The following is a 10942-nucleotide window of genomic DNA, read 5'->3' as shown; positions in this document are numbered from 1 at the left end:
CTCTCAACCAGCTTCATGAGGAATGCTTTTCCAACAGTCTTGAAGGAGTTCCCACATATGCTGAGCACTTGTTGGCTGCTTTTCCTTCACTCTGCGGTCCAACTCATCCCAAACCATCTCAATTGGGTTGAGGTCGGGTGATTGTGGAGGCCAGGTCATCTGATGCCGCACTCCATCACTCTCCTTCTTGGTCAAATAGCCCTTACACAGCCTGGAGGTGTGTTGGGTCATTGTCCTGTTGAAAAACAAATGATAGTCCCACTAAGCGCAAACAAGATGGGATGGCGTATCGCTGCAGAATGTGGTAGCCATGCTGGTTAAGTGTGCCTTGAATTCTAAATAAATCACTGACAGTGTCACCACCAAAGCAACCGCACACATCCTCCTCCATGCTTCACAGTGGGAACCACACATGCGGAGATCATCCGTTCACCTACTCTGCGTCTCACAAAGACACGGAGGTTGGAGCCAAAAAATCTCAAATCTGGACAGATTTCCACCGGTCTATTGTCCATTGCTCGTGTTTCTTGGCCAAGGAAGTCTCTTCTTCTTATTGGTGTCCTATAGTAGTGGTTTCTTTGCAGCAATTTGACCATGAAGGCCTGATTCACGCAGTCTCCTCTGAACAGTTGATGTTGAGATGTGTCTGTTACTAATCTGAGGCTGGTAACTCTAATGAATTTATCCTCCGCAGCAGAGGTAACTCTGGGTCTTTCTTTCCTGTGGCGGTCCTCATGAGAGCCAGTTTCATCATAGCGCTTGAAGCTTTTTGCGACTGCACTTGAATAATTTTTACATTTTCCGTACTGACTGACCATCATGTCTTAAAGTAATAATGGACTGTCGTTTCTCTTTGCTTATTTGAGCTGTTCTTGCCATAATATGGAATTGGTCTTTTACCAAATAGGGCTATCTTCTGTATACCATCCCTACCTTGTCACAACACAACTGATTGGCTCAAACGCATTAAGGAAATAAATTCAACAAATTAACACCCAAACACACTCAAACAGATATACACTCACACACACCTACCACTAATTATTATTACTAAATACTAAACAATTTAAACATTTGCCCCCCAATCCACACATCCCCAATACACATGTAAATATTGGACTATAAATTGTGCCTTCCTGTATTATACTTATGCTAAAATGTTTATTCTATTCTGCTGAACACTTTACGTTCGTATTCTTATCTTTTACTATTTCTTGTTGATGCGTTGTGGAGAAGGAACCTGCAAGTAAGAATTTTGTTGGATGGTGCATACCATGTGTATCCCGTACGACTTGAAAATGCGTATACCTGCTGAAGCTCTTTGACCTTCTCCATGGCTTGCCAGACCACGCTCCCCCGCTTCATGTTGACAGCGTTATTCCCTTGTGTGCCAACGGAGGGCACCACCACCATGCTGTCTTGTCTCTCCAGGGAGCACCGCGTCTCCTCCAGCTGCAGTAGGTTGAGCTGCAGGGGCGAGCTGCACCATGATTGGAACAGTGGAGGGGAGGACGCTTGGTCCCTGCCACCCATGGTCCCATGCGGGGAGCAGCGAGACTGGGTGGTTTCCCCAGGTGGCTTGGGAGCCTCCATGGGCATGGAGAATGAGAAAGGCTGGGCGGGGACTGGGAAGGTCGTCAGTAGGGGGAAGGCCTGTGGCTGAGCCGGGAAAGGACCCTGGGCAGGTAAGGTGAGGGATGTCTGTGGGAGGAAGGGCTGCGACTGAGAGGGGTAGCCGGCTTTCTCGGCCTGGTAGAAAGGCTGCTGTCCTGGAGCCCCGCTTCCCATTTGAGGGAACATGCAGCTGGGGAGAACTAGAGCCACCACAGGGGTCACCATGGGAGTAGAGAAGGGCAAGGGCTGGATGTTTGGTGGCGGGCACTGGGGATCCTGGTTGCACTGGCTGTCACCGAAGCCTGCCAATGAATTCTCTGGGCGAGTAGGCATGGTGCCAGCCATGGTGCCCGCCCCAGGGTAGACCTGGAGGGGGTAGACTGGCACCACGGTGGGGTAAGCCAGGGGCAGCAAAGTGGACTGGGAAGTGTTGGAGGGGGACCAGGAGGTCTGGTTGAGGCCCTGGTTGAGGAGGTGGGGTCGGGGCTGCGGCTGTCTTCTCCTATGAGACACGGAACTGTCGGACGACTCGTTCTGTTTCACCCGCTTAGACTTGGTCTTCTTGTTGCGCCCACTTCGACGGGCAGCGGGCTCGGCCTGTTTGCATGGGCGCACAGCGGGCAGAGCTAGAGATGGGGACAGAGGGGAAAGGGAGGAAAAGAGGGTGTGATTACATTATGTATTGGACTGTGAGAGGTTGAGTGTATGAGAACATTAAGGTGCTCTGTGTGTCTGTGTTGAATTGTACTAGCCCAAGTCTAACGACCTATACTGAGTTTGTATTGTAATGTGTGTGGAACATGTTTGCTACTGTACCATCAGCGGCGCCTTGTCCCTTCTGGCGCTCCAGGTATTGGGAACAGTTGGCCTGGAAGGCCTGGACTCCCCTCTGCTCCCTGAAGCGACACAGAAAGGTCTGCTCCTCCTTCTGGGTGTGGGCTACTAGGACCTGCTTGGTCAGACCGAGCTTCTTATAGGGCTCCCTCTCCAGGCTGGGAGGTGAAACAGCATTGGGGGGAGGCCCAGGAGTCTGGTTGCCCCCCTCCACCTCCTCCCGTGCCACAGATACATCTACGATGATCTCTGTACGGAGAAAAACAGACAGAGAAACAATTACATACAACAAATACATAAAACACCCAACAGCTCAGGACATACAGAGATGAGAAGCTGTAATACCCTTAGCAACATTGATAAACATAGATACATTGATATTCATTACAGGGAAGCAGAGATGCAGAGAGGATGGTATAATGCACAGCGCATTTAGACACATGGCTTTGGTATAACATACATCATGGTATAGTCGAGGAACCAGACGACTGTGAATCTCTGAATGTTGTAAAATAAATCTGGCATGCAAGATGATGGAACATGCATGACCTCAGAGTACACACATGATACTGCATACATTACACAACATCAAGCTACATCCATACAACACACACACCCATGTACCTACGCACACACAGTCCCCACTTCCAAACACAACCCACCACCACAAACTGAAGACCAAAAAGAGTAGAACAGAATAGTAGAATGAGACATGTCAATGTCCCCGTAGTGTATACCTGACTCGGGCTGCAGTTTCTTATCTCCTACATGGATGACGGTGCTGCTGTAGCTACACTGGCTTGCTACTGACACCACGCTCTCGGTTTTACCGCACGGTGGCACAGCGAGGGCCGCCAGGGAGGAGCCCACTGCCCCTGTGGCTGAGGTCGTAGCGTATGTCTTTTTGTCTGCGATGACGTCATCCACAGGGGTTAGACCAGGCTGATGATTAAACAGTGCAGGGTCTGCCAGGGTGATAGGGAGAGACTGAGGGAGGGTGACTAGGAGAGTCACATGTAAAGTCCCATAAATGCGGATTATAGAGAGATAGACAAAGAGAGAGTTTGGCTGTGTCTGATTCAGTTGGTGACCTGTCCAACAGAGCTTTGGTGAGACTGAAAGTCTTTCAACTAAATGAGTCTTTAAACTACACTGGACAAAATATAAACGCAACATGCAACAATTTAAAATATTTTACTGAGTTACAGTTCATATAAGGAAATCAGTCAGTTGAAATGAATTCATTAGGCCCTAATCTATGGATTTCACATGACTGGGAATACAGATATGCATCTGTTGATTACAGATACCTTTAAGAAAACCAGTCAGTATGTGTGACCATTTGCCTGATGCAAAGAGCAGATCATGCTGTTTATTGTGGCCTGTGAAAAGTTGTCTCACTCTTCTTCAATGGCTGTGCGAAGTTGCTGGATATTGGCGGGAACTGGAACACACTGTCGTACACGTCAATCAAGAGCATTTCAAACATGCTCAACGGGTGACATGTCTGGTGAGTATGCAGGCCATGGAAGAAATGGGACATTTTCAGCTTCCAGGAATAGTGTACAGATCCTTGCGACATGGAGCTGTGCATTATCATGCTGAAACATGAGGTAATGGCAGAGGATGCAATGGGCCTCAGGATCTTGTCACGGTATCTCTGTGCATTCAAATTGCCATCGATAAAATGCATTTGTGTTCGTTGTCTGTAGCTTATGCCCGTCCATACCATAACCCCACCGCCACCATGGGGCACTCTGTTCACAACGTTGACATCAGCAAACCGCTCGCCCACACGAAGCCATACACGTGGTCTGCGGTTGTGAGGCCAGTTGGACGTGTTGCCAAATTCCCTAAAATGATGTTGGAGGCGGCTTATTGTAGAGAAATAAACATACAATTATCTGGCAACAGCTCTGGTGGACATTCCTGCAGTCAGCATGCCAATTGCACGCTCCCTCAAAACTTGAGACATCTGTAGCATTGTGTTGTGTGACAAAACTGCATATTTTAGAATGGCCTTTTATTGCCCCCAGCACCTGTATAATGCTCATACTGTTTAATATACTTCTTGATACGCCACACCTGTCAGGTGGATGAATTATCTTGGTAAAGGAGAAAAGCTTACTAACAGGGATGTAAACAAATTTGTGCACAAAATTTGAGAGAAATAAGCTTTTTGTGCATATGGAACATTTCTGTGATCTTTTATTTCATGAAACATGGGGCCAACACTTTACATGTTGCGTTTATATTTTGTTCAGTATAAAGGAGTTTAAATATAAATACTGATATTTTGATAAATTGGTATGTGTTCATATGTGGAGCCAGACAGAATCTGCAGGGTGTTTTCCAACCAACACATTATCAACGTTGTCACACTATAACAAATCAGTGTATCTGTGACTATTAATCTAGCAGTATTATTTGTTTTAAATTTAATTCATCCCACAGGTATCTTTAATTTGAATTAGAAAGTTGCAGGTTCCGTCTAGAATGAGACATCTAATTTAAATACAAATCACACCGGAGCCAACGGCGTCAAAATCTTCGTGTGAGAGTAGAGAGCATCAATACACTTACACTGCGTAGCGTATGCCAATTGAATTGTCACAATAATCCATAACAAAAAGTTGTATTTGTTACGTTCGCTATGTAGCCCTTGTGAATTATTGTTGTGTTCCTTATGACTCACCTTATATGTCCTACGGGAGCCACCGTACCTGCCTGCTCTAAACAGTTGCTATGTTCGGTCGAGAATGTGAGGTCAGGTGTAGCTAATACACCCGAGGAGTTTATAAATAATTTAGCTAGTCTTGTTCTTTCTACATTAAAGTATTCTCTCTTAGCCTGCCTAGGCTTTATGCCTGTGATCAAAATCAACACAGGTATGTATTAGAGGTCGACCGATTAATCGGAATGGCCGATTAATTAGGGCCGATTTCAAGTTTTCATAACAATCGGAAATCGGTATTTTTGGACACCGTATTTGGCCGATTAAAAAAAATAAAAATGTACACCTTTATTTATCCTTTATTTAACTAGGCAAGTCAGTTAAGAACACATTCTTATTTTCAATGACGGCCTAGGAACAGTGGGTTAACTGCCTTGTTCAGGGGCAGAATGACAGATTTTTACCTTGTCAGCTCAGGGATTCAATCTTGCAACCTTACAGTTAACAAGTCCAACGCTCTAACCACCTGATTACATTGCACTCCACGAGGAGACTGCCTGTTACACGAATGCAGTAAGAAGCCAAGGTAAGTTGCTAGCTAGCATTAAACGTATCTTATAAAAAAACAATCAATCATAATCACTAGTTAACTACACATGGTTGATGATATTACTAGTTTATCTAGCGTGTCCTGCGTTGCATATAATCGAAAAAGGACTGTCGTTGCTCCAATGTGTACCTAACCATAAACATCAATGCCTTTCTTAAAATCAATACACAAGTATATATTTTTAAACCTGCATATTTAGTTGATATTGCCTGCTAACATGACACGTTGCGAACTGTGAAGACTATTTCTTCCTAACAAAGACAGCCAACTTCGCCAAACGGGGGATGATTTAACAAAAGCGCATTTGCGAAAAAAGCACAATCGTTGCACGACTGTACCTAACCATAAACATCAATGCATTTCTTAAAATCAATACACAGAAGTATATATTTTTAAACCTGCATATTTAGCTAAAAGAAATCCAGGTTAGCAGGCAATATTACCCAGGTGAAATTGTGTCACTTCTTTTGCGTTCATTGCACGCAGAGTCAGTGTATATGCAACAGTTTGGGCCACCTAATTTGCCAGATTTTTACGTAATTATGACATAACATTGAAGGTTGTGCAATGTAACAGGAATATTTAGACTTTGGGATGCCACCCGTTAGATAAAATACGGAACGGTTCCGTATTTCACTGAAAGAATAAACGTTTTGTTTTTGAGATGATAGTTTCCGGATTTGACCATATTAATGACCTAAGGCTCGTATTTCTGTGTGTTATTATGTTATAATTAAGTCTATGATTTGATAGAGCAGTCTGACTGAGCGGTGGTAGGCACCAGCAGGCTCGTAAGCATTCATTTAAACAGCACTTTCGTGCGCTTTGCCAGCAGCTCTTCGCTGTGCTTCAAGCATTGAGCTGTTTATGACTTCAAGCCTATCAACTCCCGAGATTAGGCTGGTGTAACCGATGTGAAATGGCTAGCTAGTTAGCGGGGTGCGCGCTAATAGCGTTTCAAACGTCACTCGCTCTGAGACTTGGAGTGGTTGTTCCCCTTGCTCTGCATGGGTAACGCTGCTTCGAGGGTGGCTGTTGTCGATGTGTTTCTGGTTCGAGCCCAGGTAGGGGCGAGGAGAGGGACGGAAGCTATACTGTTACACTGGCAATACTAAAGTGCCAATAAGAACATTCAATAGTCAAAGGTATATGAAATACAAATCGTTTAGAGAGAAATAGTCCTATAACAACCTAAAACTTCTTACCTGGGAATATTGAAGACTCATGTTAAAAGGAACCACCAGCTTTCATATGTTCTCATGTTCTGAGCAAGGAACTTAAACGTTTTTTTACATGGCACATATTGCACTTTTACTTTCTTCTCCAACACTTTGTTTTTGCATTATTTAAACCAAATTGAACATGTTTCATTATTTATTTGAGGCTAAATTGATTTTATTTATGTATTATATTAAGTTAAAATAAGTGTTCATTCAGTATTGTTGTAATTGTCATTATTACAAATACATTTTCATTTTTGAATTTTTTTAAATTCGGCATTGGCTTTTTTTGGTCCTCCAACAATCGTTATCGTCGTTGAAAAATCATAATCGGTCGACCTCTAGTAGGTATAACGTTATTGTTTTCAAATATGTATTTTTGGCGCTGGCAGTATTGTTGTTATTGTAACGATTATCAACACTTAAATATACATGTCACAAATCCAGACGTAACGATGCACAAACAAGTCTATTCTCTGGCAATTTATCGGCTCATTTTACTAGCAATACTTCGTGTAGACGTGAGAAAATTTGATTTGCTTTCTAATTTAACACGCGGTCCGTCTGTTTTCTCACTCACTACCTTGCATTCTAATTCTAGTGTGTGCACGCTCGTTCACACGCACATAAACCGCTTTTCATTTGATTTGGGCTTTAGTGATAACGGGCAATTCAATTCATGGTGCATTCACCAACTGGTAAAAAATAATAGTGGTGTAGGAGAGTTCACTTGCAATACAGGCTACATGCAACATCATACTGTAGCAATAATACCGAAGTCAATTGTTGAACATCTTTTATTAATGGAGTGATAAAGTAAAAATAGATTAAGAGCAGTGGTAGAACGTACCTTCAGATAATTGCATGGGATTGTCCCCTCCTTTCTGCTTGTCCTCATCTGAGGACATAGTGCTGTCAGAAGAGTGGCACCTCCTCTTCATAGTGATGGGAACATTACAGCCCTCTAGATATCTGTCCAGAGAGGGAGAGGTGCACACAGAAAGACTGATTTACTTTATATCTTAATCAAAAACAATAGCCCATGTAATTGGGTAGCAGTAAGTACAGACGGAATAAGTAACAGTCTCATTTCCATCTATCTACCCAGAAACAATGCCTATACGTATTATGCCCCATAACAGGACAACTAGATTAATAGACAAAAGACCAAAGACTATAGATAGGCTAGATGACCAGAGAGATGTACAGATACGTGATTAGCAAGATGAATAAGTGACTAGTTAGTAGTTGTTCTGACCTGATGACGCTGTACAGACAGCTGATCTGTTGGTATGAGTAGACCGTTTGGTCGTTGAAGGCCAGCTGCTCCTCCTGTACTGCAGTTCTGCTGCTGCTGTCCTCCAGGCTCAGCCCACTGACCCCAGCACTGACCCCAGCACTGACCCCACTGTCCCTCCAACTCAGAGGGGCCACAGGGGCTGCAGATTCCTTGGAACGCACCACAGCTGGACTCTTCTGGAGGAACTCTGCTGGGGAAAAGGGAGTGTGTCAAGACTGGGATGGGCATGGATTTGTATGTTCTGTATACGCCAAACTAGACCCATGGATATGTGTGTTTTCTACATCTCTTCCAACACACATACGTGCATTCGTATCTGTACATCCACACACATGTACACTCCCCAGTTCACATTATCCAATGCACACATGAGCATATCTCTATGCTTCCTGCAGATTGTAAATATTTCTGTGCTGGTTTGCTTGTTTGACTTACTGCCAGGGCTCTTCTTGGTCTCAGGCCTGGCTGAGGAGGAGGCTTGGTAGATCTGCTGTTCCCGACTCTTCTGGAGGTGGATACCTTTACAGATTTCCTGGAATGACCTCTGCTGGGGAGGAGAGAAGAGACATTCACTATCATGGAGAGAGAGAGGTAAAAGAGAGTGAGAGTGAGTGATATACAGAGAAAAGAGAGTGACAGAGAGGGTACTTACAGGTTTGGCCCAGCTGCTCTCCCCCTCGATGCGTGTCCTGCTTGGGCTGCCCTCGCTGGTCATCACCTGAGATGCTGCAAGGTAGTCGTTGCTTCCCACGCTACCGTAGCCACTGGAGCTAGTATTGTGCACCGGCTGTAGTAGCAATCTGTGGATCTGCTCAGTGATCTCCTGGACTTCAGAGTCCATAGTCTCCATGAGGGCAGGGAGCGGGGCCACAAACACATCCTCATTCACCGGGCCTCTAGAAGTGGGAACAACCACATTATCCTTATTCAGTCATACAGGCTTTTTAAATTAAAGATTTTTTCTGGATATTTCAAAAAATTGTGCCAAGATAACACAAAATAGCGCTGGGCAGAGAGTAGTGTCAAGATCGAAAACATTGTGCTGGGCAGACACTCACATGCGGACTTTGTGCCTCCCGATAACGAAGGAGACCTTGCGGCTCCAGGGGTTGACGAAGCTGGACCAGCTGGTGTCGACAATGACGTACTTTCCGTTCCGCGTGCAGAACCTGATGGAGGAGTGGTCGAACGGCTGGCCAGCGTACTGAAGGACTATGGGTAGGAGAGAGAACATAGATGTCAGTAAAAGACGGAGTAAAGCTAAAATGGCATATATTCTATTATTAAAGGGCCATACAGTGCGTTGTATGCAGTCCAGTGATAGTACTATTCTAAGTTGATTAAGTAGTATGTTAGAAACTGTGTTCTAGTTTCTCTTACTCTTCTTGTGAATGGCCAACATGACAGGCCTGTCATCGGGATGCATGAGAAGAAGGACTGGGGTGCCAATCAGATCCTGGGGGAAGTACCCAAGAAGTGGAACAGCTCTGAAAGGCAAAAAACAATAACTTTGTGAGTGAGCCTATAGGTGTCATAAAAGCACTGTACTCTTGTCGGATAAAAAAAAAAAAGTGTTGTGAAAAAAAAGTGCAAATGTGTCTCGCCTCTCATCCACATCCTGGAACACACAGCTAGGAGTGTGTGTGGTGGTGAAGATGCGCTTGTCACTAGGGATTCTGGGAGCTGTAGGCAAAATGAAAACACTTAACACTACTGTTCCACCACACTATATTTCACATACCGTCCACTATTGTACACTACTGAGGATGCGGCTTCAAAAGTATTCAAACAGTCACAACTCCGGCATTGTGACGGCATTATCATTGGTCCTTACCCTCGTATCCGGAGTGCACCTTCTCAGCCAGTAGGAGGCAGCAGAACTGGTCCTCAGAATGGACCTTATCCTGCACCTTCATCAGGTAGGGGTTCATACGGAATGGGTAGTACTGCAGGTCCCCCTCACACTTCTTACCACCACTACAGAACACAGGAGAGAGAGGACAAAGTCAGCAAGTCACTAAAGCAGCAACAAAACCATGAAGATATAATGTCCTTGTGATTGTCAGCTGTGTCGGTGACTCACTTCATTAGCATCTATTTCACAGATCGAGTTGCTGCTTGGGTGTTTTTCTGCCTCTTGGGGGCAGAGTTGAGCCCTAGATCTACTTTAACGGCAACTGTGAATAGTGTGTGTGTGTGTGTGTGTCAGAGAAAAGAGCGAGAGCTTCCTGTTTATGAAACCAGCCGAGAATAAAACTAATTTAAACTGGAAAGAGGGAATGAATAGAAACATGGAGAGCAGCTGACTCACGGACGCAGCCACACACACACACACACCTGATCCGACAGAAGAACGATTTTTCCTGCATGCAGTTCGACCGGGATGACTCTGAAAGGAGAGGGGGGGGAATACATTTTTTTTTTAATTAAAAAATTAACAAGATGAATACAAACAAAGATACGCTCAATTTACAGTAGGAGAGAAGATGGGTGTCTTTTTTGGTTCCCTTGCTTCAATGCGTACACTATGTATGTTTTCCAAGCTCTGGTTAACCCCCTGTATTAACTGGTTTCGTAGGAATCTGTAATTGATTTGATTAGGGTGGGGACGACTAGACTCAAATCCAGGTACATTCATGTTTTCCTAGCAACGGCTTCGCTTGTGCTGTTTGAAATGGATGACTTTTCAG

General features: G+C 44.5%; 1 protein-coding gene across 1 annotated transcript in view; it reads right to left on the bottom strand.

The window, feature by feature from the left end:
- Positions 1-1005: 1005 nt before the first annotated feature.
- LOC120056300 (period circadian protein homolog 2-like) overlaps positions 1006-10942 on the bottom strand; it is a 48955-nt gene continuing 39018 nt past the window's right edge. The window contains exons 10-22 of the mRNA XM_039004541.1: positions 10590-10641; positions 10087-10229; positions 9857-9935; positions 9633-9739; positions 9311-9464; positions 8905-9148; positions 8688-8796; positions 8357-8439; positions 8211-8311; positions 7803-7924; positions 3186-3413; positions 2431-2697; positions 1006-2240 (exon numbers count right to left, since the gene is read on the bottom strand). Coding sequence (XP_038860469.1) covers positions 1198-2240; positions 2431-2697; positions 3186-3413; positions 7803-7924; positions 8211-8311; positions 8357-8439; positions 8688-8796; positions 8905-9148; positions 9311-9464; positions 9633-9739; positions 9857-9935; positions 10087-10229; positions 10590-10641 — 2732 coding nt within the window. The 3' untranslated portion in view covers positions 1006-1197. The remainder of the gene's footprint in view (positions 2241-2430; positions 2698-3185; positions 3414-7802; positions 7925-8210; positions 8312-8356; positions 8440-8687; positions 8797-8904; positions 9149-9310; positions 9465-9632; positions 9740-9856; positions 9936-10086; positions 10230-10589; positions 10642-10942) is intronic.

This window comes from Salvelinus namaycush, chromosome 11 (genome assembly GCF_016432855.1).
Source record: "Salvelinus namaycush isolate Seneca chromosome 11, SaNama_1.0, whole genome shotgun sequence".
Classification (NCBI taxonomy): Eukaryota; Metazoa; Chordata; class Actinopteri; order Salmoniformes; family Salmonidae; genus Salvelinus; species Salvelinus namaycush.
Note: the sequence above shows the minus strand (reverse complement) of the source record. Positions and strands in the feature narration are given on the sequence as shown.